Source organism: Myxocyprinus asiaticus, chromosome 49, assembly GCF_019703515.2.
Source record: "Myxocyprinus asiaticus isolate MX2 ecotype Aquarium Trade chromosome 49, UBuf_Myxa_2, whole genome shotgun sequence".
NCBI lineage: Eukaryota > Metazoa > Chordata > Actinopteri > Cypriniformes > Catostomidae > Myxocyprinus > Myxocyprinus asiaticus.
The window spans coordinates 1361732-1389698 of record NC_059392.1 but is presented as its reverse complement, the minus strand read 5'-3'; the positions used below and the strand labels follow the sequence as shown (position 1 = coordinate 1389698).

The window sequence follows — 27967 nt, the reverse complement described above, 5'->3', positions numbered from 1 at the left end:
TTCAATTCTGATGACATTGAGAGATTTATTTTAACATGTTGGCTAAAAATTTTCTAAAAGACTTTTCTAAAAGAGGCCATTCAGACCGAACACGTTCTTGCGCTAAAAAAGCATGAAGCAGCGCAACGAACAGAGCAGAACACAGGTGTCTCGAGACACATTGTTAACAGCTGTAATTCATTTTAACTTGACATATGAACTTTCAGATGCGATGTTGACAGTGATACACAGCGTAACATGGCCAACTAGCACGTTGACCCAGTTCAGTCTCGAGTACTACAACACTGCTTACAGTTTCAGCCACTAAGGGCAGTAGGCTCATTCTATAATTTAGGGTACATTCAATGTCCATTTATGATCATTATATATTTTCTAACCATTCTCTTCAGAAATATCCCATTTTATCCATTAAGGGAAAGCATATTATAATATCACACACATATTTTGTGCACCCCATGTTTCATTTTGCTTGAAATGGCCATGATGTTTCTTAACTGACAGTTTTTGCATTGTCTGTTTCTGAAGTGAGTGGGACTTAAGTTCAAAATAATGGCCACTACAGAAAAATAGTATTTTTTAGATTATGACATTTTAATAAAGAAAATATCTTATTTTTCTCATGTTCACAAAAGTTCTGTCAACTATGTTACTAAACAAACACCCCCCCCTGCAACTAAAAAAATGGTGTATCCCAAAACCATGTGACCAGCATCATTTTCCTCTGTGGGGGACATTTTTAACACATAATGGCGAGTGTCCTTTCATTAATTTCAGTATTTTAACTACAATAGCATATTGTCAATGAGTATATTAATTGACTGTCAACTATGTTGGGTACATTGTTATGGTTGGCAATATGTTTATGATTTTAACTCAAATTAATATTCAAATTTGAGGTTAACCTGATCAAGAAATTGACTTGTGGTTGGCCAGGCACGGCCTACCATTGAAATTATGAGTCAAAATGGAGAAGTTGTCAACTATGTTACCGGTCAACTAAGTTACCTCGAGGGCCAACTCTTGGGTAACATAGTTGACATGACCCTACAGTGTCCACTGATGTTAATGAATTATTTTCCATATATCAGTTTTTTGTGATAATTTATGCCAGTATGTGTCAGAGGACACTGAGAGGGTGTGTGCCCTCATGCATGTGTGTGCGTTCATGAGTGTGAATCATGATGATTAGAGATTAAGGGACATTTAATTGATTTTACAAAATGAACTAGATATTGTTCCTTTGCAAGTTAAAACAGAGATCTTCTCATGTAAATGGTATCATTGTATTTTGTGAAATCAGCAGGATATTGCTTTTTCAACTATGTTACTTTCACTGTCAACTGTGTTATCGATGATTTTATTTTTTATTTTTTTACATTTCAAATAACAAGAATGCTGCTCCTGATATCCTTCAAGGTATGTTTCACATCCACAAAGTTTGGAGATTTGCATAACATCTATTAAAACTACCAAAATTATACTTAAGGCAGATTTATGCTAAAAAAAACAAACATTTTTACTCTCACTAGTGACCGTGCTGAAAATATCACAGCAATATCTGCAAAAACATAAAATTCTTAAAATTATTTTAAAGAAATGACTGCACATATGGCAGAATAGACAAAAGAACCCTTATTTATGTGTGTTACTCTAAGTGTAGCATTTAATCAGTGTCTGTAATGCCATGCAGTTTGACCGTAACATAGTTGACAAACTCACTAGGGAAAACATCCTTTCCTTTATAATATCAAAAAGGTGTTTAATGCTTAAGCTTTGCAACTAGCATATATGTTACATTGAAGAAATATATTAACTTACACCAGTAGTTGTTTTATTCAGAAAGCACTTTGTTTTTGTACTTCTTTGTTTACAAAGGAATGAATCAGTAGTTTGAATTTCGAGTTTTGCTCTAGAATTGCCAAATTCACAGTGAGATCCGTCTGATTTCACAGCAACAAACTAGTTTTCTGAACTAATACTGTGAACTCTAAATTTGCTTCGATGAACATGGACAAACTTCACTACAAGTCATTTAAATACATTAACTTTGTAACATTACAGACTCGAGTTTACTTGGACCTGACCCGAGGATGAACTCAGCTCATTCTCAGACAACTTTGGATGATACTTGTTCATATGTCTCCTTATATGACATGATAGGGTGAAACTCTTCCCACATGGAAGACAGTGGTACGGCTTCTCTGCAATGTGGACCTTTTCATGTGTTTTCAGTTGTCCCGACTGAGTGAATCTCTTGTCACAGTGTGAACACTTGAAAGGTTTTTCTCCAGTGTGAATTCTCTGGTGCTCTTTCAATTTGCTTGCCGAGATAAAGCTGTTCCCACACACAAAACACATATAATTCTTCACACCTGTATGTATGTTCTGGTGCAATTTCAAACTGTCCACTCGTGCAAAACTCTTTCCACAATCAGAGCACACATATGGCTTCTCCTTTGCATGAACTTTCAAGTGTCTTCTCAGGTCTCCTGGCACATTAAAATTTCTACCGCACTGTTCACAGTTAAATGGTCTTTCTTTAGAGTGAAAGCGAAGTAGATGATCTTTGAGACTGTATGCTTTTGAAAAACACTTTCCACACTGATAACACGTGTATGGTTTCTCTCCAGTGTGGATTCTCACGTGTTCCTCAAAATCTCTTTTATATGCAAAACTCTTTCCACAATCAGTACACACAAATGGCTTCTCCTTTGCATGAAATTTCAGGTGTTTCCTCAGGTCTTTTTGAACTTTAAACTTTTTACCACACTGCTCACAGTGAAATGGCTGTTCTCTAGAGTAATAGCGTAGTAGATGATCTTTGAGACCGCTTGCACGTGTGAAACTCTTTCCGCACTGATGACACGTGTACGGCTTCTCTCCAGTGTGGATTCTCATGTGGATCTTAACATCTCTTTTACTTGTGAAACTCTTTCCACACTGATGGCAGGTGAAAGAACTTTTGGCTCGTTTTCTTCTTTTTGGTGTCTCCTCCACTTCATTCAGTTCTTTGCTTTCTTCTGTCACTTCAATCAGGTCTAAAATGAACATCGGTTTCATCAACGAGCGAAATCAGATTTTTCTAACAAGTCCCAAAAACACATGACTAGAGTTTTCACAGCTTTTCTAACTATTATTCTAATGTTCCTCAGCATCATTAATGAAGAATCAAGAATGGACACCAACCTGTTAGTTCCTCAGTATCTTCATGTTTAATTCTGGAGACTTCTGGATCACTCATGATCTCACTCTCCTCTTTCACAAACTCCATCGTTACTGATTTTAGTTGTTCGGTTTGTTTGGATGCAGATGTTCTTCTCTGTGGGCTGCCAAAAACTAAAATAAATCAGTTAATGGTTGTTTCACGCTAATCTATCTAGCTATCTTTTTTATTTAATCATATCTATTTTTATTACATTCACTGCCCTCAGTATAATGTTGCCAAATTATGCGATCATTTTAGATTTCAACGGAACAAATCAAACAGATCAATGTAATATAATTCTTGCAAAAAGACGGGTTTATAATACTATCTTTGCACCTTGAATACATGAGAGAATAAACAACTTCATCATTAATTTCCAAAAAGTTTTTAAATACATTTTTAAAGTAATTATATATATAAATATAATGTTTTTTTTGTGTGTCCAAAATATCAAGTTTTCTCAAGGTTACACCACATGACTTGAACAAATGTGCCTTTTCATAAAAATGTCAAAATAAATAGATGTTTTTTTAAAACTTCACACTCAGTCTTGAGGGTCTAAAGGTTTCCGCTCTGTTTTATGGTTTTTATGGTCAGCATAAACATCAAAATAACTACCTACATGTTGGTTACACCATAACTTCTGGATTTGGTGGACAAAAGCATTTTTAAATATGAATCATATTTTAAAACACAACTGTTTCACTGCTTAATATTTTAAGAAATAACAATAAAAGATTACTCTGCTCAAGTCATGCCAACATTTCTTTATTCAGGAATTTCAGCTTTTAATGAGACTTTTTTTGTACTGTCTCTGGACACCACATGACATTTTTTACTTTAAGCCACAGAAAAAACATCAATATGACTTTAAATTCAGAAACTGAAACTATGCTCATCTTAGAAGAGATGTATTCAAGTAAACGGTTTGTGTGAATTGCAATTTTTTTTTAAATGTATTTTTAATTTAATAGATCTGGACAAAAATGAGCGTCACTTCATTGACCCTTATGACACATATGCTTCTGTTGCCCTCTGTTGTTGTATCTTATGATGAATTTTAGGAAAAGAATCCACGTTATGATCATAAAAAAAAGTTTCTGTTCTAGATTGCTTGCTCACTGCAGACATACATTTTTTCTACTCCAAAAACTGAACTTTAAAGGAGGTTTGGGCTGTTTCTATGAAGGATGCTTAAACAGTAGTGGTTTTATGCAGTGCTCGAGTTGAGGGGGGGATGCGAGGGGATGGTGTCCCCCTTGTTGCAAGAAACACCAAAAAGCATCCCCGTTGTAAAACCACCATCCCCTTTAGATTGCATCATGTATTACTTAGAACTAATCATGCAAGTAAAATATTTAATTTTCTATGTTTGATAAATAACAGACTTTAATTAAGGGCGATTAGCCAGTCAAAATTCTAACTCAACATGTGCATGTCCCCTTTTTCTCCCAATATGGAATGCCCAATTCCCAATGCACTCTAAGTCCTCATGGTCGCATAGTGATTTGCCTCAGTCCGGGTGGTGGAGGATGAATCCCAGTTGCCTCTGTGTCTGAGACAGTCAACCCGCACATCTTATCAGGTGGCTTGTTGAGCGTGTTGCCACGGAGACATAGTGCGCATGGAGGTTTCACGCCATCCACGCTCAATTCACCATGCACCCCACCAAGAACAAACCACATTATAGCGACCACGAGGAGGTTAACCCATGTGACTCTACCCTCCCTAGCAACCGGGCCAATTTGGTTGCTTACGAGACCTGGCTGGAGTCACTCAGCACACCCTGGGATTCGAGCTAGTGAACTCCAGGGGTGGTAGCCAGCGTATTTTACCACTGAGCTACCCAGGCCCCAAGGTTGTCAGTTTTAAATCCAACACATCCAACCTCTTCTGCATTACATTCCCTTGCACTGTATATAACAATTTGTATTTGCACTACATATATATATATATATATATAATCTTATTGTGTATTCTATATATACTTTATTTTCTATCCAATTTTTATTCTATTTCTATTTATTTTGTTAATAATTTTTTTCTTATTATTATCTCTGTCTTGTTGCTGTATTGTATTGTTGTGCACTGGAAGCTCCTGTCACCAAGACATATTCCTTGTATGTGTAAGCATACTTGGCATTAAAGCTGATTCTGATGTTTACCAGTGTTTAATTCAGAAAAGCGGCGTGTTTTCGCAGTGGAGAGAGAGTTTGCATGGTTACTTCTCATTATAAGTAATACATGACACAATTAATCTAAAGGGGATGGTGGTTTTACAACAGAGATGCTTTTTGGTATTTTTTGCAAATAGGGGGACACCATCCCCTCACATCCCCCCTCAACTCAAGCACTGAGTACAAATCACATGCGCTCCAAACTAATGCGTTCATGATGATAATATAAAAAACAAATCTTACCAGCCTGCAAAGTCGCTCTTCTTCTTCTGGTTTTAATGACCGCCTACATCTTGTGAGCATTACTGACATCTAGTGTACATAAAAGAGGACAACGGGGCTAGTTGACACTTTGTACTTCCGTTTATTTTTTAAAGTCAGTTTCAGGAACATACCTTAAAATGTTTGCTAAAATATTTCCATGCCCAGTTCACTGAACACATGTTCAAGCTTAAACAGCCATAATGTCTGAAACATTTAAACATCAAGCTCACAATAATTCGTGAAACAACAAAAATGTAAAGGGTAACGATTTTTAATAAGTTCATAAATTATATGCATTTATAACATCTAAAACACACGTGACAACCTGCACCAACCTCACATTTATGTAAAATATTTTTGCCCCCTGAACATAACTTACAACTCAAATCTTCCTGTTCACTTGTTTAACCAAAAATATGATTTTGACATTTCAGTTTGGGCCATAGAATTACAAAAAAATAAAAAAAAATTCTAATGTAAGCGAGTTTTAAATTAGTTTGAAACAAACATACAAAACCACTGCTAGAGAAAACACACATTTTTATTATCATGCAGAACTTGTTCCGTACACACGTGGGCGCTATTACCGCGTTTTTCTCAGTCGGAAAAATCAAAGTGTATCTGTCTGCGTCCCAAGACTACAAGTAACATAGAACCCTTCTTTAAAGGGGAACCTTCAAGCTTAGCCTAAAATAGCATAACGCTGCAGTCCCATAGACAGGGGTGGACTGGGACTAAAAAGTGGCCCTGGACAGAGCGCCCCACCAAACTCGGTCCACACCACAACACACCGGCTCATTGATTTCATTTTCTGGCTCAATTTCATATGTTTGTGTTAAAAAATAAATAGACATTTCTACTGACTCCTAGTCATGACAATGGGCCCCACTGTGCAAAAATGGTCATAACTTTAAAACATATAATATCACTGTAAATGTGATGAGTAAATGTGATAACATGTCCGAAAACTCTTTTCCCCAACATACAGATGTCTGGTTAAAATGTACATGAAAGTACAAGGGAAAGTGTGTATTTTAGGTGCTATTACAAGTCAGCATTTCTTCAAAAGTTTTTAAAGATCTTAATCACCTTTCAACTTTTTTCTATAAGTGCAAATAAACTATTGTCTTAGTTAATATGAGGTTGTGGAAACAACAAGTATAATAATCATATATTATATGTGTATATATAGCTATTCAAAATCATAAAATGTTGTTTAAAACTACACTATGTAACTTTTTTGTTTTTGGTTAAAAAGTAACAATATATTATTAATAAGAGAGTGCAACAAAAATCCATCTTCCAAACCATGTCTTTATTTTTCCCAAATACACTTTGATAAACCTATAATAATGATTTAAATTTTAGAGCTGTCGGGACGGATTTCCTGGGAAATTGCATACATGCGTGTTGACCTCATATCCATACACAGAGAAAATAAGCTCCGGCTACTGTAGCGCGTATATGGTGAGGAAGTATCTGAAGCTGAAAGTTTGTTGTCGCAACGAACGAGAACAATTGACCATGGATCATTCAAAACGGCAAACCTCCGGGGAATCACAGGTTGTAAAAACAAAGATACCCCGAAATGAGTCTACAAGCAAAAAGGGAAAGTGGCAGAGTTCGTAATAAAATCTGAATCAACATCGGCTTGGCTTTTCAGAGGTGGCGACAACTCAGAGATCTGAAAGGATATAAAAGCGACCCAGAGATGGCCTTTTTCTTACTCAACAGGTAAGATATTTTATTGATATGGTTTATGTATAGTTGTGTAATCACACACACACACACACACGTCTGTGTGTAGTGAAATACAAAAATTCAACTGTAATCGGTGCAGAAATTTTCACTTACTAGCACACGTGTGTATTTTCTTTATAACGGCAATAATTTATATAAATAAATCCTTTAGTCTGAATCTTGCCAAGGGCATGTGAGTCTTGAAATGATGTTGACCACTGGTTGGTAACAATGACAATCTATAAATTAGTTACTACCATGGTCTATTTGGCCAGAATATCCTGCAGTTATAAAACTTTACATAGTTTGACCTTATCAGAATAGCAATCATTATATCTAATGTTAAAGAACATTGTAAACTTTGTAACGTAATTTATTTCAAAACATCAATGTTTCCAATAAGTCAAAACAACAGCAAAAGATAAGGCACTTACCTGCTCAGATGACATGTTTTCAGATGTCCGTCTTTTCCTTGCTTTCGTTATTTACTTGTCCATTCGCTCTGATAAGATGTACTGTATCCATGTGTACACCGGTGCCTCGAACCACATTCATCCGCGCAGAAGAGCAGAGCCGAAGCACAACTTACATCATTACCAAAACAATGTTCTTCCGCAAGACACGTAGTTAAATTTTTTAACCGCTAGAGGTTATTCTTGAGAAAAAGTGAAAAGCCCAATTCTTTGACAAGCATTGTTTCATCTATCCTTTAAACAAATTAAGCCTCAAAGACTCAAATGTAATGCCACAAAGTAATATTTTTCCTGACTTATTTTCTGCATTTTTATCAGGCGTGACCATTATTCAGCAAGCTGCACTTCAGCTCCCTGCATTCTGAATAAATTATGCAAATGACTATGTACTGCTCATAGCTTTGCTGTTTGCAGATTTGATATATGCTGCTGTTATTGTATTTGTTGTAACTTGCAGTTATTTGTCATTTTGTGATTATTCAGAGCTCATCTTATACTTAATATGCTGTCTAGGTTGTCACCATTATTGTGATTTGACTGTCAAATAATGACGTCCACGCAAGGTACAGCATTAATGTGCTCATACAGAAATGCACAATTATGTGTTAGTAATTTCAAAATAAAAGTTATTTTAGTTTTTAAAATAAAAGTATTGGCTTTACCTTACAGATGTGTTTGAATGTTCACTCTACAACGAGGTCTGCGCGGACATGTCGGAGCCCAGAGCGGCTGCTTATATCGCCTGTAGGATGGGCCAGTGGGCCAGTACTTGCACATCAATGGGCCAGCCCAAATTACCCAGCGGCCCTCTGGGAAAACACCCGGTGCTCCCGATGGCCAGTCCACCCCTGCCCATAGACATTCTATGGGCGGTACACTGGTGAGGAGACAACAGACCGTATTTTGAATGGATGTCTATGGATGCGATGCTTCATTATGCTGAATAAACTGCTTTTGTGAGGAAACAGCTCATCGTTTAATGAATTTACCACCTGTCCACTAATCTATAACATGTTTTACACTAAACAATCAATGTGGAATAAACTATGTGTGGAGTTTACAATTATAAAATTGCTGTTTTATAAGAGAAGACACAGACAATTTTGCGACAAGTAGGTCTCAGTTTACAGCTTTCCTCATTCAATTGCTGTATGATTAATTTTCTCTTAACTCTTTAAATATGACAAAGAATAACCTTTAAATTCTATGTCACATATTATATTATTAAACAGAAAATATAAATGGTAAACTGAACTTGTTTAATGTAACATTTTGTGAAAGTACTCTTTATTCCTAAAGGTGTTTGTACAATTTCTGCTTGTTCAATAGTAAAAAACATATAAATGATAAGATAATCATTTATCGGTTCTGTATTCTCCAGTTAGCTTACAAGCTAATCGGTTAGCCTATTAGCTTAGCATACCGCTAGCTTCTTTTCCTCTTCACTTTCATTAAATTTCTCCTCACTGTCGCCACCTAGTGATACAGCAGTATGATTGAATTCAAAATAACTTTCAATTTGCAGTATATTTAATGATTTTTCAAACTTTTCATTTTTAAAATCTTTGTTGGGACCATGGGACCACGCAGCCATCATACCACTTGGGAAGGAGACGCATTCTGTCTCCTAAAGATGAACATAGTTTGGTGCAAAAAGTGCAACTCAATCCCAGAACAACAGCAAAGGACCTTGTGAAGATGCTGGAGGAAACAGGTAGACAAGTATCTATATCCACAGTAAAAACGAGTCCTATATCGACATAACCTGAAAGGCTGCTCATTAAGGAAGAAGCCACTGCTCCAAAACTGCCATAAAAAAGCCAGACTACAGTTTGCAAGTGCACATGGGGACAAAGATCTTACTTTTTGGAGAAATGTCCTCTGGTCTGATGAAACCTCTGGTCTCTTTGGCCATAAAGACCATCATTATGTTTGGAGGAAAAAGGGTGAGGCTTGCAAGCTGAAGAACACCATCCCAACCGTGAAGCATGGGGGTGGCAGCATCATGTTGTGGGGGTGCTTTGCTGCAGGAGGGACTGGTGTACTTCACAAAATAGATGACATCATGAGGAAGGAAAATTATGTGGATATATTGAAGCAACATCTCAAGACATCCATCATGAAATTAAAGCTCGGTCGCAAATGAGTCTTCCAAATGGACAATGACCCCAAGCATACCTTCAAAGTTGTGGCAAAATGGCTTAAGGACAACAAAGTCAAGGTGCTGGATTGGCCATCACAAAGCCCTGACCTCAATCTGATTGAAAATGTTTGGGGCAGAACTGAAAAAGCGTGTGCGAGCAAGGAGGCCTACAAACCTGACTCGGTTACACCAGTTCTGTCTGGAGGAATGGGACAAAATTCCAGCAGCTTATTGTGAGAAGCTTGTGGAAGGCTCCCCATAATGTTTGACCCAAGTTAAACAATTTAAAGGCAATGCTACCAAATACTAACAGTGTATGTAAACTTCTGACCCACTGAGATTGTGATGATAGACATAAAAGCTGAAATAAATCATTCTCTCTTCTATTATTCTGACATTTCACATTCTTAAAATAAAGTAGTGATCCTAACTGACCTAAGACAGGGAATGTTTTCTACGATTAAGTGTCAGGAATTGTGAAAAACTGAGTTTAAATGCATTTGGCTAAGGTGTATGTAAACTTCTGACTTCAACTGTAAATTTAAAAATTTGTCTTTTTTTATTGAGATGTATTTAATCTTAGAACAACAAAAAGGCAAATTACTTCTAATAATAAGAGTCAATACAGACTGAGAACACAGATAAACCTGTACACATATAACTTAAATAGCAAACAAAAGCATCAAAATTACAACAAAAGCAACAGAAAATACAATACAAATTTGTAGGGGTTTGTTATATAAATCCATGTTTGTCTAACATACAAATGTTTTTGGCTTGTGGGCTTCTAGATACCCCTACAGTTCCATTTTAATAGACTGCAGATGGGCTGGTATTTTAATAAATTTACATTTATGTATATAAAAAAAAAAAATGTATCAAATGCAACAAATTATTTAGAACAAATTAGATCTTTTTATTCTTAATTACCCAATTATAAACATCATACCAAAAACCTGCACCAAATTACAATGAAAAAATAAATGTTCCATTGTTTCAACATCAGAATTACAAAACTGACACATGTTTGAGGTACCAATATTAAATCTTACTCTTAAGAATTCTTGGGTTGGATATAAGTTGTAGGGGAAATATAGTAAAGGCCCTTAGAACCAGGGAGTGAAATGAAGACCAGGAGTCAATGCTGCAATCAACTGAAGAAGAAATACTAGATTTTGCTGCAATATTTATTTCTCGTAATTTCATGTAGAATCAGCAGCACACTCTACACAACACATTACATTACATGAATAAATAAATAAAGGAGACAAATAAATGACATTAAAGCTCCCTATTCAAGCAAGAACCAGCACACGTCCCGGCTTGACAGATTTTTGTGAAAATTTCAAACAGTAGAAAAACTGGCATGAACAAAAACCTGACATATTTTCATCCACACTGTAAAAGCTTCTAACAACAAAACTCATTCAGTCTCTTGATGATCTCACAGGTTTAACTTCCAACAGCGACAATAAATAAAATTCAATTATCTCTACAAAACTTGGGCCATTTCACAACAGCAACACACTAGTTAGATGACTTGATTGGTTTCTCTCTAGTGTGGATCTTCTCATGTCTTTTCAGGTGAGACGACAGAGTGAATCTCTTGTCACAGTGTGAACACTTGTAAGGTTTTTCTCCAGTGTGAGTCCTCTGGTGCTCTATCAAATGGCTGATTCTATTAAAAGTCTTAACACACTCAAAACACATATAATTCTTCTCACCGGTGTGTGTTTTCTGGTGCTGTTTTAAAGTGTCCACTCGTGCAAAACTCTTTCCACAATCAGAACACGCATATGGCTTCTCCTTTGCATGAACTTTCAGGTGCTTGCTCAGGTCTTTTCGCACAATAAACTTTTTACCACACTGATCGCAGCTAAATGGTCTTTCTCCAGAGTGATAGCGTAGATGATCACTGAGACTGTTTGCATATGTAAAACTCTTTCCACACTGATAACAAATGTGCGGCTTCTCTCCAGTGTGGATCCTCATGTGGACCTCAACATCTCTTTTACTTGTGAAACAATTTCCACACAGATCACATGTGGGCAGCTTCTCTCCAGTGTGCAATTTCATATGAAGCTTAAGGTTTTCATGACGTGAGAAACTATTTCCACACAGATGGCATGTGTAAGGTTTCTCTCCTGTATGAATTCTTATGTGCCTGTCGCGAAGTCTTTTTAATGTAAAACTCTTTCCACACTGATCACATGTGTACGGTTTCGCTCCAGTGTGGATTCTCATGTGTTCCTCAAGGTGTCCTTTACGTGTGTAACTCTTTCCACACTGTTCACATGTGTACGGTTTCTCTCCAGTGTGGATTCTCATGTGTTCTTCAAGATGTCCTTTACGTGTCAAACTCTTTCCACACTCATAACATGCGAAAGGTTTCTCTCCAGTATGAACTCTCATGTGAATCTTAAGGTGTCCTGTACATCTGAACTTCTTTCCACACTGACTGCAGGTGAAAGACTTTTTGGCTTCTGCTCTGTCAGTATTTTTCTGTGTGAAATTTTTTTCAGTCTGTGAAAGTATTTCCAGCTCTTGACTTTCCTCCTTCACATCTATCAAGTCTAAAATTAAATCAACAAAAGTTTATTTGAAGAAAGACAAATGTGAAACAAAAGAAAAGTGAAAAGCGCAAAGCAACAGACTCAAGTATCTATTTTTATGTGATTGTTGATGTGCTAAAGGTTATTTCTATTATTTTAATATCAAATCTGGTTATTTGTTACTTGAGAGCTCCGATAACAACCAACAAATATGTTGAACTTCTAGAAGCTCTAAGACCTTAAAGCTGCTGTAAGTGATTTTTTTTCATTGAAAGGTACTCTTAAAATGTTCCTACTCCCTGAAAGATATTAATGAAATAAGTGTTATAAGATATCTCACCGGTCTCTGTAACAGCTCTGGACTCTGTAAACAGCAAACAAAAATGTGTCTGCGGACAATGAGTCTTTCAACCTGTCAATCATTTTGCACGTTCTCATAGCATTGTAGTTGCAGCGAATTATTGAGTCTTAATGCCATTTTTATGCCATGTTGTTCATAACAGTTGTCAGTTGAGGGCGCTATTTTGCTGCTGTTGTTTTTGACAACCATTTCTGCATGATGTCGGTCTCAATAAAGCTCATTTGGTATTTTTGGAGGGCAGAGTTTTGGAAAGAGGGGGCGTGGCTAATCTAACGACTCAGTCTTGTGGAAGTAGAACAGCTAAAATCACTTACAGCACCTTTAATGTTCCTCAAAATCATTATTGAAGAATCAAGAATGGACACTAACCTATTAGTTCCTCAGTATCTTCACGTTTAATTCTGGAGACTTCTGGATCACTCATGATCTCACTTTCCTCTTTCACAAACTCCATCGTTACTGATTTTAGTTGTTCGGTTTGTTTGGATGCAGATCTTTTCTAGTAGACTGATGGGAAAATTCACAGCATTATTATTACAGATATATATGATTATTATAGTTAATAATATATTAAAACAAGATACTATGATATGCTCTTTACAGCCAATGACATCACAGGAAAGCAAACTGACCAATCAGAAAAATCATTCAGGCTGTTGCAGTAGATCCCCCAGTTTCATGCTAACTGCCATTCTGCCACTTTTTATTTCAGTGGTCTTTGGACCCTTTGCACAACACGCCTTATTTAACAATATAAATCTAGCAAATAATTTTTTATACTATTAATTTTTATAGTATGTTTTTAGTCACCACTGCTAATCATAATAACGTACCAACCATAATCAGTAATGCAGCAATTGTTTGGTGACAAGACAAACCAATGTAATGACATCACAATCTGTTGTAAAAAATATGAATTATGTAAATCATTACATGTATTTATTTATATCTACACTTTTATAATAAATGTGTTATTTTACATAAATTTCATAAATATTTTATATAACATTTTAGATGTAGAAATAAACATATGCAGGTATATAACATTAATTAAATGTAAATGAACAGATAAATGTGTATGAATTAGTTTTGAATTAACATTAACACCGTCCACCCAATAAGTAATTTTAAAAAGGAAAACTGAGAAAACAGTCAAAATAAAGAGAAAAGCCACAACTTTTCAAGTTGTAAAAAACAATATCTGTAACTGCTCAAGTATTTTCAATTTAATTATCTCATGGGTCTCTTTTTTTAATCATTTAATTTAATAAAATATATATATATATATTTCTGAAATAGTTTTGCATCCCCTCACAATTATTATGGGTTCCCTAGCAATAAATTGTGATGTATCCACCAAAAATCATGGTTACTACAATATTACTATTTTAAAATCATGGTTAATGGTGCAGTATGTAAGATTCAGAAACCCTTGTTATTAATGACACATGTGGCCGTTAAGTGAACTCCCCCAAATACAGACAGTTTATTAAATGCCCGACCAGAGAGGAGAACATTCTGGATCACTGTTTCACTACAGTAAGCAGTGCCTATCATGCTGTCCCCCGCGCTGCACTGGGTCACTCTGACCACCTCATGGTCCACCTGATTCCTGCATACAGGCAGAAATTAAAACTATCTAAACCTGTTGTGAGGACATCAACGCATTGGACCAGTGGGGCTGTGGAGGATCTGCAGACATGCTTTGGCTGTACTGATTGGGATGTATTCAGGACTGCTACCAACAGTCTGGATGAGTACACAGAGGCTTCATAGCTTCATAGCATCAGCTTCTGTGAGGACTGCTGTGTACCATCATGCACCAGGGTGAGTTAAAACAATGACAAAACCTGGTTCACAGCCAAACTCAGACAGCTAAGTTGAGAGAAAGAAGGAGCGTTTAGATGTGGGGACAGAGACAGGTTCAGAAAGTCAAAGTACAGGTTTAGTAAGGCAGTGAGAGATGCAACAGCAGTTCTCAGCCAACGACTCTACTTCTGTCTGGATAGGGCTCAGACAGATCACAAACTGCAAGCCTAAAGCCCCCCAATCCACTGACGACTTGCGCATGGCCAATAGCCTGAATGAGTTTTACTGTCGCTTTGAAAAACAATGGGACATTCCTGACAACATCCCCCATGACACCATCGATCAGCTCCAGCCCACCCAGCTCCAGCCCTGCTCCACTTCCCCCATCAAAGCAGGGGCCTGGTCCTCTCCACAGCTCCTTACCTCAGAGGCCCCCTCCTCCACCACCACAATGATGACTCTCTTCATCATGGAGGGAGATGTAACCAGACAATTCAAGAGACAGAACCCCCGCAAAGCAGCCGGGCCAGACTCTGTCTCTCCATCCACCTTGAAGCACTGTGCTGATCAGCTGTCTCCGGTGTTCACAGATATCTTTAACACCTCACTGGAGACATGCAATGTGCCAGCCTGCTTCAAGACCTCCACCATCATCCCCGTCCCTAAAAAAAAAACAAGGACCACAGGACTTAATGACATTAGACCTGTCACCCTGACCTCTGTGAAATGAAGTCATTTGAGCGCCTTGTGCTGTCCCACCTCAAAGCCATCACTGATCCTCTCCTGGACCCCCTGCAGTTCGCCTACAGAGCTAACAGGTCAGTAGATGATGCAGTTAACATGACCCTTCACTTCATCCTCCAGCATCTGGACTCCTCAGGAACTTATGCCAGGAACATGTTTGTGGATTTTAGCTCCGCCTTCAACACCAACATCCCGGCTCTGCTGCAGGACAAGCTCTCCCAGCTGAGTGTGCCTGACTCCACATGCAGGTGGATCACAGACTTCCTGACTGATAGGAGGCAGCACGTGAGGCTAGGAAAACATGACTCCCGGACCATCAGCACTGGTTCCCCTCAAGGCTGTGTTATTTCCCCTCTACTTTTCTCCTTGTACTATAACAGCTGCACCTCCAGTCACCAGTCTGTCAAGCTCCTGAAGTTCGCGGATGACACCACCCTCATTGGGCTCATCTCTGGTGGGGATGAGTCCGCCTAGAGGTGGAAGATTGATCATCTGGTGACCTGGTGAAGTCAGAACAACCTGGAGCTCAATGCTGTGAAGACAGTGGAGATGGTCATAGATTTCAGGAAGAACCCAGGCCCACCCACCCCCATTATCCTGTGTGACTCTCCAGTTGACACTATGGAGTCCTTCCGCTTCCTGGGAACCATCATCACCAAGGAACTCAAGTGGGAGCTGAACATCAGCTCTCTAATTAAAAAAGTACAGCAGAGGATGTACTTCCTGCAGCAGCTGAAGAAGTTCAATCTGCCGAAGACAATGATGGTGCACTTCTACACCTCCATCATTGAGTTCATCTGGTATGCTGCTGCCACTGCCAAGGACAAAAGCAGACCACAGCATGTCATTCATTCTGCTGAGAAGGTGATTGTCTGCAATCTGCCATCTCTCCAGGACCTGTATGCCTCCAGGACACTGAGAGGGGCAGAAAAGATTGTGGCTGACCCCTCCCACCCAGAACACAATCTCTTTGAGCCACTCCCCTCTGGCAGGAGGCTACGGTCCCTCAGGAACAAAACCTCACACCACAGGAACAGTTTCTTCCCGTCTGCAGCTGGCCTCATATACAAGGCCTAGGACCCCCCTGATGCTGTCTCTTATCCCAACTCCATAGACACTACACGTTACATTAACATAGTTTCCACATCTGTCTTGCGTCAACGTAAAGAACATTTATCTGGTCTATTGCACTTTTTATTATACTCAAACTGTGAACTTTTCTGTGAACTGTGAACAACTGTGAACAGTGAACATTTGCACATTCTATGGTTCATATTCTGCACATATTTTGCACATCCCTGCACAACTGCACATATTTCACATGCTGTGCAGTTATGTAAGCTTACCTGTCCAATAAGAAAAATGCCAATTCAGGGTCGGTTTTGATCCCCAAAACCGAACGAAAGTCCCTCCAGGAATCAAATGCCCTGCCGATGTTCGCTCTAGTTTTTGCTCGACCACAATCACGTTCCCGCTTAGCCAGATGGGATTCAGTAGATAAATGTTTTTTTTTTTTTTTTTTGGCTTACTCGGAGTTTGTGTAGGAGTCGGTGTTGTGCTGGGAGCCAGACGTTTGCTGGATTCCAACTCTAAGATAACGATACCTAGTGTTGCAGACTGTTGCCACTGTTGAATAGCGGAAGAGATGCTATTACTAAGGCAAGGCTCTCGAGAGCGCGCATAAACATCACAATCTTTGGATATTCCCAGCAAAACCGACCCGCTCCCTTCGCATGAAAATCGGTCTACAGGCTTTAATATTTCTTGAGTCACTCCCGGACTCAAGATGGCGCCGAGTATGGCTGATGCGTTGCGAGCTCCGACACAACATAGCAGTGTTTTGTTTGTTTTGTTCACAATTCTTATGTTTTTTGTCTTGGATGTTGTCTGCCTTATTGTCTACGACAGACAAACACTTTTGGACATTGGTTCAGCAATCTCACACCATAAACCGGACTTCACATTCCTCAATGCCGACCCGCTCTTTACAAACACGCAAGTGGAGCCCTTTGTCTGGGCAGCACGGCGCGGAAACGCAAAAGGAAAAGGGGAAACAGAGCCGGCGTTCTCATCAGAGTAAGACACCGCACAAATCGACCCCCACTACCCACTATTCTACTGGCAAATGTTCAGTCTCTGGATAACAAGCTCTGCGAGCTGAAAGCGTGGATCTCTTTCCAACGAGATACAAGGGACTGCTGCATTATCTGCCTTACGGAAACTTGGATGTCTGCGGAGATTCCAGACTCAGCCATTGAACCCGTGGGGTTCTCCGTGCACTGAGCGGACAGAGCAAAAGACCTCTCAGGTAAAAGTAGAGGTGGTGGTGTATGTTTTATGATCAACAAATCCTGGTGTGATCAGAGGAACGTTCATTCTATCAAGTCTTTCTGCTCTCCTGATCTGGAATTTCTCATGCTTCTGTGTCGACCATTCTGGCTACCGAGGGAATTCACAGCGGTCATTATCACAGCTGTGTACATTCCCCCACAAGCCGTAACAGACCGGGCACTCAAGGAACTGTATGGGATTATAAGTGAGCAGGAAACCGCGCACCCTGAGGCCGCGTTCATTGTGACCGGGGACTTTAACAAAGCCAGTTTAAAATCAGTCGCACCAAAATATCACCAGCACATTAGTTTCAACACATGAGGGGACCGGTTTTTGGACCATTGCTACTCTCCGTTCTGGGATGGCTACAAATCCCTCCCCCGCCCACCATTTGGCAAATCGGACCACTCTTCCATTCTGCTTCTGCCCGCTTATAGGCAGAAATTGAAACAGGAAGCACCCACCCTCAGAACGATCCAGTGCTGGTCGGACCAATCAGATTCTACGCTACAAGACTGTTTTGATCACACGGACTGGGAGGTGTTCCAGTCCGCCTCTGATGATGACATCGAGCTTTACGCTGATAGCGTAATGTGTTTCATCAGAACGTGCGTAGAGGACGTCGTTCCGACCAGAACAATACGGATCTATCCGAATCAGAAACCATGGATTAATAGCGATGTTCGCGCGGCACTTAATGTGCGGACCTCCGCTTTTAATTCCGGGAATGCGGAGGAGCATAAACAAGCCAGTTATGCCCTCCGAAATCAGAACTGCAAAACGCGAGTACAGGAGCAAGATTGAAGGACAGTTTAACACCACCAACTCTAGAAGCATGTGGCAGGGAATTAACATCATCACGGACTTTAAAGGGAATAAAAACTCCGCCGTGAACACCGCTGCCTCTCTACCGGATGAGCTAAATACTTTTTATGCTTGTTTCGAGGGAAATAACACCACCCTCGCGGAGAGAGCTCTCGCAGCTGAAGCTACAGAGGTTAGTTCACTCTCTGTCTCTGTAGCGGATGTAACCCGATCCTTCCGACGGGTGAATATCCGCAAAGCCGCGGGCCCAGACGACATTCCGGGCCGTGTCATCAGAGCGTGCGCGAACCAGCTGGCTGGTGTTTTTACGGACATTTTCAACCTTTCCCTCTCTTTGTCTCTAGTCCCCACATGCTTTAAAACATCCACCATTGTGCCTGTTCCAAAACAATAAAAAATAATGTGCTTAAATGACTGGCGTCCTGTTGCTCTGACCCCCATCATCAGCAAATGCTTTGAGAGACTAATCAGAGATTACATCTGCTCTGTATTGCCTCTCTCTCTTGACCCGCTGCAGTTTGCTTACCGCAACAACCGCTCCACTGATGATGCCATTGCATCTACAATACACACTGCTCTCTCCCACCTGGAAAAAAGGAACACTTATGTGAGAATGCTGTTTGTAGGCTACAGCTCAGCATTCAACACCATAGTGCCCTCCAAGCTAGATGAGAAACTCCGGGCTCTGGGCTTAAACAGCTCACTGTGCAGCTGGATCCTGGACTTCCTGTCAAGCAGATGCCAGGTGGTTAGAATGGGCAGCAACATCTCCTCATCACTGACCCTCAACACTGGAGCCCCACAGGGCTGTGTTCTCAGCCCACTCCTGTATTCCCTGTACACACATGACTGTGTGGCAACACATAGCTCCAATGCCATCATTAAGTTTGCTGATGACACGACGGTGGTAGGTCTGATCACTGACAATGATGAAACAGCCTACAGAGAGGAGGTGCACACTCTGACACACTGGTGTCAGGAGCACAACCTCTCCCTCAATGTCAGTAAGACAAAGGAGCTTGTGGTGGACTTCAGAAGAAAAGACAGAGAACACAGTCCCATCACCATCAATGGAGCACCAGTGGAGAGAGTCAGCAGCTTCAAGTTCCTGGGTGTCCACATCACTGAGGAACTCACATGGTCCATCCACACTGAAGTCGTTGTGAAGAAGGCTCATCAGCGCCTCTTCTTCCTGAGACGGCTGAGGAAGTTTGGAATGAACCGCCACATCCTCACACGGTTCTACACCTGCACTGTGGAGAGCATCCTGACTGGCTGCATCTCCGCCTGGTACGGCAATAGCACTGCCCACAACCGCAAAGCACTGCAAAGGGTGGTGCGAACTGCCAGACACATCATCGGAGGTGAGCTTCCCTCCCTCCAGGAAATATATACAAGGCGGTGTGTGAAAAAAGCTCGGAGGATCATCAGAGACTCCAGCCACCCGAGCCATGGGCTGTTCTCACTGCTACCATCAGGTAGGCGGTATCGCATCATCAGGACCAGCACCAGCCGACTCCACGATAGCTTCTTCCCCCAAGCAATCAGACTTCTGAACTCTTGATCTCCCACAATCAAATACATCAGCACTGCACTTTATTACCCTTACTCTTATATCTCACACCGGACTGTCATAAATTATATTATATTATATTATATTCTCTCTTAACAACTGACTATCAACCGACAGCCTGAATGTCAATACAGTACAATACTGTACATTCTATATATATATATATATATATATATATATATAGTATATATATACACTTTTTTTATTTTTATTTTTATTGATTAATGTGTATCTATATAGTGCGTATTGTATACTGTACAGTGTATGTTATTATTTGTATATTGTTGTGTGTAATTATGTGTATAACAGATGTTTAAATTGTGTTGTGTTAATTTGATGTTATTGTAAATTGGTATATGTCTCATCACTGTCACGACTGCTATGTTGATCGGAACTGCACCCAAGAATTTCACACACCATTGCACTTGTGTATATGGCTGTGTGACAATAAAGTGATTTGATTTGATTTGATTAATAGGCAACCTAGGAAGTCCGGGAAGGGCTCATTTTTTAAGTTGCATTATAAGCCGTTCACACATTGGCAAAAAAAAAAAAAGGTGAATATTACATGAAAATTGTTACATACTGCACCAAAAATTATTAGTGAAAACAAAATAATTGTGAAGGAAACAAAAACTATCTCAAAAAATTAATTCCCTCCCTGTCCTCTAAAGTGTTCCGTAGAATCCTTCTAATAAGAGCTTCTCGTATAAATTCACTGTATATGGATGCGGGTTCTGCGACGGCATAAATATTCTCTTTAAAATCTTTTTCTGACGTGGTTGGAAAACAACAAAAAATGACAGGATTATAATTATGAAACAGGGACCAGCATGGCAGACAGTACTCTTTTAATAAAGTTATTTGCATCTCTTGAGCTGTAGAGGGCGCTATAGGAAACAATGCCAATCCACACTGTCTGTGTTGTAGTTAAAGGGACAGTTCACCCAAAAATGAAAATTCTCTCATCATTTACTCACCCTCATGCCATCCCAGATGTGTATGACTTTCTTTCTTCTGCAGAACACAAATGAAGATTTGTAGATCAATATTTAAGTCCTTTTTTACTCTAAATCTCCTCTTTCATATCTGAAAGTGAAAGTGAAGATTTAGAGTAAAAAAGACTTAAATATTTCAGTTTCTCTTCCACACCTATCATATCAATTCAGAAGATATAGATTTAACCACTGGAGCCTTATGAATTACTTTTGTTTCCTTTATGTGCTTTTTGGAGCTTTAAAGTTCTAGTCACCATCCACTTGCATTGTATGGACCTACAGAGCTCAAATATTCTTCTAAAAATCTTCATTTGTGTTCAGCAGAAGAAAGAAAGTCAGAGACATCTGGGATGGATTTTCATTTATAATGGTGCTCTCATAAGAATGCAGCGACTGGGACAGACTTCCTGTAGCCTGACACATCTGAGTATGTGTGTGATAAATAAACGTGTTTACAGACCTGAACACCAACTCAGAGATGTTCTTCGAAGAACGTCACAGTCCAGATAACTCAGTAATCCATGTAAGACAAATGGAGCTCTGTTGGCAAAGGGAAAGCATGAGCTTCTCAGAGAATCTTGAATCCCCCCTTTCCTTTGTTTTGCCTCCTATGAAATCCGAGAGAGAGAGAGAGAGAGAGAGAGAGAGAGAGAGAGAGAGAGAGAGAGAGAGAGAGAGAGAGAGAGACCGCCTCTTAAAGCGACAGTACACATATTAATCAAACCATGCACAATATTAACTCCATGGATCCAAATGATATATAAGTACAGTAAAAAGAACATGCAATACATAAAATAAACAAAATAATCCATACATCCATGATAAAGGAATGAAAATGCATTAAAACAGGTTTTGTGTGAAAATAAAAACTGATAGCTGCTGTGATAAAGTTATTTCCACACTCAAAGCACACATGATCCTTCTCATCAGTGTGTATTTTCTGGTGCACTTTCAAACTGTCCAGCCATGTAAAACACTTTCCACAGAACACACAAAGGGCTTCTCCTTTCAGATGTTTCCTCAAGTCTCATATCACATTAAAATGTCTCAGTTTTATTGACTTTTCTCCAGAGAGACAGTGTAGATGATTTATCAGACTGTATGGGGTTCCTCTGATTTTCTCAAATTCATTGTTTTTTTTTTTTAACCCTTAGTATGTTCATGCTGTTTGGAAAGACACTGTAGTATTATTATTACTTATAAATAAAGATGAAACAGATGTCTATTCCAGTCATACCTGCACCACACAAGACTTTATTCTGCTTTTATATGGATGACTGTCTACTTGAAAATTCTCTTCAAAATTAGATGTATGCAAATATAACTTGAACTGTAAGAGCAAAGAACTGGATCTAATTGCAGATTTAAAGGGATATTTCATCCAAAAATTCTCTCATCATTTTCTCACCCGCATGCCAACCTCAGATATGTATGATTATCTTTCTTCTGCAGAACACAAACAAAAAATTTCAGAAGAATATTTCAGTTCTGTAGGTCCATACAATGCAAGTGAATGGTGGCCAGACATTTGACGCTCCAAAAAGCAGATAAAGGCAGCATAAAAGTAATCCATTCAACTCCAGTAATTTAATCAATGTCTTCTGAAGTGATCCAGTCGGTTTTGGGTGAGAACAGACCAAAATGTAACTCCTTTTTCACTGTTTATCTTGTCATTGCAGTCTCTAGGCACGATAATGATTTCTAGCTCGATTACACTTCCTAGTGCTTCATGCATGCACAGAGTGCTAGATGGCACTAGGAAGCGTAATTGAACTTGAAATCATGATCGCCAAGGAGAATGCTGATGTCATGATTTATAATGAAAAAGGAGATATATTTTGGTCTGTTCTCACCCAAAACTGATTGCTTTTTGGAGATTCAAAGTTTTGGTCACCATTCATTTGCATTGTATGGACCTACAGAGCTGAGATATTCTTCTAAAAATCTTCATTTGTGTTCTGCAGATAAAGGAAAGTCATTCACATCTGGGATGGCATGAGGCTGAGTAAATGATGAGAGAATTTTTTGAGGATAAGCACATAAACACACCATTGTGAGTAAAGAAACAGATATAAATACAGATCTAAACCAAAACCAACGAAGCTTCTGTACAGCGTTCCTCCTACTCAGCTGTACAGCGCTGCTCTTCGCGTGAATGTGCCAACGCGATTATGTCACATGCACATACTGCTGCTGACTGGAAGCAATGATTTAGTGTTAAAAAGTATTTAAATATGAATCTTTTTTGCACCAAAAGTGAACGTGCCGTTTTAGAAGACATTAAAAAACTGGAGATGTATGGATGACGTTTATGCCAGCTGACTTTGATTTTTGGAACTACAAAAGTCTGATCACCATCCACTTGCATTATAAGGACCTACTGAGCTCAAATATTTTACTATTTTTCTTCATTTGTGTTCAACAGAAGAAAGTAAGTTATACACACCTGGGATGGTATGAGTATATGATGAGAGAATTTCTTTTTTGGGTATACTAACCCTTTATTATTGCTCACTCACAATAAATTAACCATGGTTTTACTGTAGTAATAGTGCAGTAAACATGACTTTAGTAACCATGTTAAATCTTGTACTAATGTTTTCAGATACCATGGTTAATGAATGGTTTCTGTAGTAAAATGATTTTATTTTCATAAAGGTTCTTTTTTTTCAGCAGTAACAATAGTTTAATTATGGGAGTAAAACCAGAACCACAAAATTCAAATTTTATTACCACACTTTTCATTGTCCTGTGTTATTACAATGGTTTCACTGCAAGTATCATGGTTAAATATGGTTACTACTAAAACCACAGTAAGTTTTGTGGTTATGGTTTTACTATGAATACCATTGTTCAACTATGGTTACTGTACTAAAACCAAGTTTTTTGCTTTTTTTGCGAGGAAATGCTGGATCCTCCCTCTCTGTCCTCACAAGGGGCTCTGTATATTCCAAACCTGTATGATATAAACATGAAAGAAGATAATGCAATATTGAATTTCAGTCAAGTACTCACTTTCATAGAAAAAAAAAGATGCAATGAAAGAAAATGGTGACTGAGAATATCAGTCTCTAATAATAATCTCCTTTTGTGTTCCAAAGAATAAAAATGTCTAAGGCTCAGAGCAACATTAGGGTGTGGATGTTATGACAGCATTTACATTTTATGGATGAACTAACTTTAAAAATCTGTAAAATTGACACTACCTTCAAATTAGCCTGTAATTTGTTATTATACATCCATTTGTGAATGCAATCGTGTGAAGGCATTTTTTGTGAAGGCGTTTCCTATGTTATCACGAAACGCCATCTGGATCTGATTTTCTGCCTTATTGAATGCACCGGAGCCCAACTGGTTAGAGATCGATCTTATTTGGCAAGCATTCATTATGAAATATTTTTTGTATGTGCATCTGTTACATTTTCATTTCTGGAACAACATACAGTACACAATTATTATAAATAACATTTACATATTTTTATGTTTTGCACTGTACAATGCAGAAACAAGACAAATGTGGTGCAACAAGTTTGGCAAAACAAACAATGAAGCAACTCTGACGAAACGGCACGCAGGAACAGATGTAAAGAAACAGGTATGAAGAAACAGCAGCTAGTGTTATACAGGGATACACTGCACCTGCAATTGCAAATTTATTATGAATACACTTATAAATGCTTTACCTTCAGTGAGAGAGGATCTTATACACTAAGATCATCACATCAACGCACATCAACCTAATAATATACACAGATTAATATTAGTACTATTGGGTACAGGCGCAAGAATAAAAAGCAAACGTGCAACTAACCGGGAGAAAGAGAACAAAGAATCAGTGTTGATCCTGCTGCTTCTCTTGTAAACAAAATGCAAGAGAAGCACTAAATAGTTTACAGGGTAGATAACAAACACAACGTCCTCTTTATGAACACCATTTATCAATCAAATACTTAACATGCACCAATCACAAGGGAGAGGCACACATGTGCTCAATAACGGAGAATTGAGCTTAATATTAGCAACAGCATTCTCTAATAAGAGGCTCACACCAAGAGCGCTCAATAAGGAATGCACACTGACAGACATAATTATGATTAAAAAAAAACATTAAAACATCTTATTTTTCACATATAATTACGATGCATGCCACTTTATAAACTCATAGTAATTGAGATAGATATATGCATTTCAAAATTAACTTGTTACACTGGACCATTTAAAATGAACTAGTGAATTTAAAAGTGTGCTTAAAAAATTCTTAAAAGAAATGGTGACCATTTACGAGACCTGTACGTGTTGATTATAGCCTACTGATTAAATTCTAACCTAAAATCTTAATGTATTATATTGTTCATTTTACCCAAGAATTTGACTGCGTTAGTCACTCTAAAGAACAGCATGGCAACATGGCTTAAAGTTTGTGGGCAAAACCAGAATGTTAGGGTGTAGTGACTATTTGAAACATTTGTCATGAGTTTGTTTATATATTTTAAAACTTAAAATTGTAAAATTTGTACTCAAATTTTATGAATCTTTGTGTGGTGATGGGTGTGTGGTTGAGCGCCGGCTTGTGAATGGAGAGTGAGATCAGGAGATGAGAATGGTAAGGATCATCACCTGGCAATGATAGTCTCTAACAGCTGTTTGTGATTGCAGTGAGATTGGAGACGGGTTTTAAGAGCGAGCCAGACGCCAGTGAAGGGAGAGAGAGCTACCCATGCACACACACCCACACACACACACAGAGCTTGTGCTGACAGTCTGCTGAAAGCAAGTTTTGTTGAGTGTAAAATAAATGACCTTTTTGTGTTGAATTTCGCGTCTCCCGCTTGCTCCTTGCACCCCATCACAAACTTTGTTACACTGGTGCCGAAACCCGGGAATTGAAGGAGGAAGAACGCCGCCATGAAGGCCTCACCTCTGGAGGAAATGTTTAAGACCCTCGCCAGCATCCACCAGTCGCAGCATCAGGCCCTCCTCGAGTTCATTGCGCTCCTCCAGGTCCAAGCAGAGGACCGGCAGGTGCTCCTGAGCTTGCAACCGAAGGAGGGGACTGCCGCTGCGACCCCGGACCCCGCGATCACCCCGGCCCATGTTCCTCTGGTCAAGATGGGCCCCCAGGATGATCCAGACACTTTCCTGGAACTCTTTGAGTGGACGGCGGGGGCATGCAGTTGGCCAAGCAGTCAGTGGGTGGTCTTCTTGTTACCGCTGTTGTCCAGGGAGGCCCAACTCACAGCGCAGCAGTTGCCAGCAGAAAGCTCCTGGTGTATGTTAATCTCAAGATTGTCAGCAATGTGTCGGCCGGACACCAGAACAACAGCACCAACGCTTGCGCTCACTGGCCGAGCACGGCCGGCCATTCACCTTCGCTCAACAGCTCCAAGATGCCTGCCAGCAGTGGTTGCTGGCCGAATGACGCTACGTCAGGGCTGTGATCGACCTGGAGGGACGGCGGAATGGGCCCAGTGCCACCACCCAGCGTCACTCCAAATGGCCATCCAGCTGGCAGAGGACCATATGGCGGCGTATTCGGGATCCAGTGAGCCCCTAGATCCTTTTTTTCTTCTCTCTCTCCTGTCTTCCCTCACTCTCTCTCCTCCCCTTCCTCTCATCCTATTCCTCCTCTCCAGAAAGGGGAGTAACCCCTACCAAACCGGCTCCGGTGACTGCACTACCCGCCGGTTTCCCCTGCCCCTCTCCGCTCTGACTCCCAGGTTGGTGGACCCGCTCCCACAGGAGCGGGCGTGGAGCCTGGGCCGGTCTGTTGGAGCTGCAGTGAACCTGGGCATTTCCGGGACCAATGCCCAATGATGGAGGTGGGGATATTGGTCCAGGTCCCTGACGCACCGCAGGACACCCCTGATTGAGCTGGGATGTACCACATACCTGTGAGTATTAAGGGGGTTACATACCAGGCCTTGGTGGATTCAAGTTACAGCCAAATCTCCATCCATCAATGCCTGGTTCAAGACGAGGCTTTGGGTGCTAGTCACAAGGTGTGTGCATGAGGATATCCACAATTATCCTGTAGTGACTGTGACGATTCAATTTAAGGGACAAAAGCTTAGTGTGGAGGTGCCGGTTATTTCCTGCCTCACCCATCCGCTAATTTTGGGCATGAATTGGCTAGCGTTTTCCACTTTATTAAGGGAAATTTGTGCGGATGGGTCCTGTAACATAGCGTCTCGTTGTGGGATTTGTGATGCGCTGGCTGGAGAGGCGGAGCCAGGGCCATCTATGTCAGCTCTGCGTCAGGATGACATAAGGGAGGGGGAAGTCTCAGCTTCCCCAGCTCTTAGAGGATTCCCTGCTGGGGATTTCCCTCTGGAGCAGACTTGAGACGAAACTCTTAGGCACACCTTCGACCAAGTGAGAGTGATTTATGGTCAGTGTCTTCAGCCAGACATTGCACTCACATATCCGTACCTTTCTATTATGAATGGCAGGTTGTATCGTGTGATGCAGGATGCTCAGACAAAGGAAGATACAACCCAGTTATTGATACCAAAGAGCCATCAGGAAATGTTATTCCAGACGGCCCTTTATAATCTGATGGCAGGTCACTTAGGGCAGGAAAAGACACTGAGCAGCCTAATGGCCCACTTCTATTGGCCGAGCATTCATGGGGATGTTCAGAGATGGTGTGCGGCATGCCGTGAATGTCAGCTGGTGAATCTGCCGGCCACACCAAGAGAGCCTTTGCGTCCGCTTCCTTTGATCGAGGTCCCCTTCGAAAGAATTGGTATGGACCTCGTTGGGCCAATAGAGC

At 39.9% G+C, this 27967-nt stretch overlaps 2 protein-coding genes across 3 annotated transcripts in view; both read right to left on the bottom strand.

Annotated features, from left to right (window-relative positions):
- LOC127438606 (gastrula zinc finger protein XlCGF8.2DB-like) lies at positions 1–5661 on the bottom strand. Of its 2 annotated transcripts, none has more exons than XM_051694306.1 (3): positions 5626–5661; positions 3187–3336; positions 1–3038 (listed from the first exon to the last, which is right to left on the bottom strand). In XM_051694306.1, exons 2-3 carry the CDS (start codon positions 3269–3271, stop codon positions 2056–2058), a joined length of 1068 nt encoding a protein of 355 aa, XP_051550266.1. In that variant the 5' UTR covers positions 3272–3336; positions 5626–5661; the 3' UTR covers positions 1–2055. The 2 variants fall into 2 exon arrangements, with proteins under 2 accessions (XP_051550266.1, XP_051550267.1); XM_051694307.1 differs by having other exon boundaries at positions 3187–3326; positions 5626–5651.
- Positions 5662–11529: 5868 nt separating this feature from the next.
- LOC127438052 (gastrula zinc finger protein XlCGF8.2DB-like) overlaps positions 11530–27967 on the bottom strand; it is a 71455-nt gene continuing 55017 nt past the window's right edge. Inside the window, exon 4 of the mRNA XM_051693337.1 lies at positions 11530–12575. Within this exon, the coding sequence (XP_051549297.1) occupies positions 11530–12575 (1046 nt within the window). The remainder of the gene's footprint in view (positions 12576–27967) is intronic.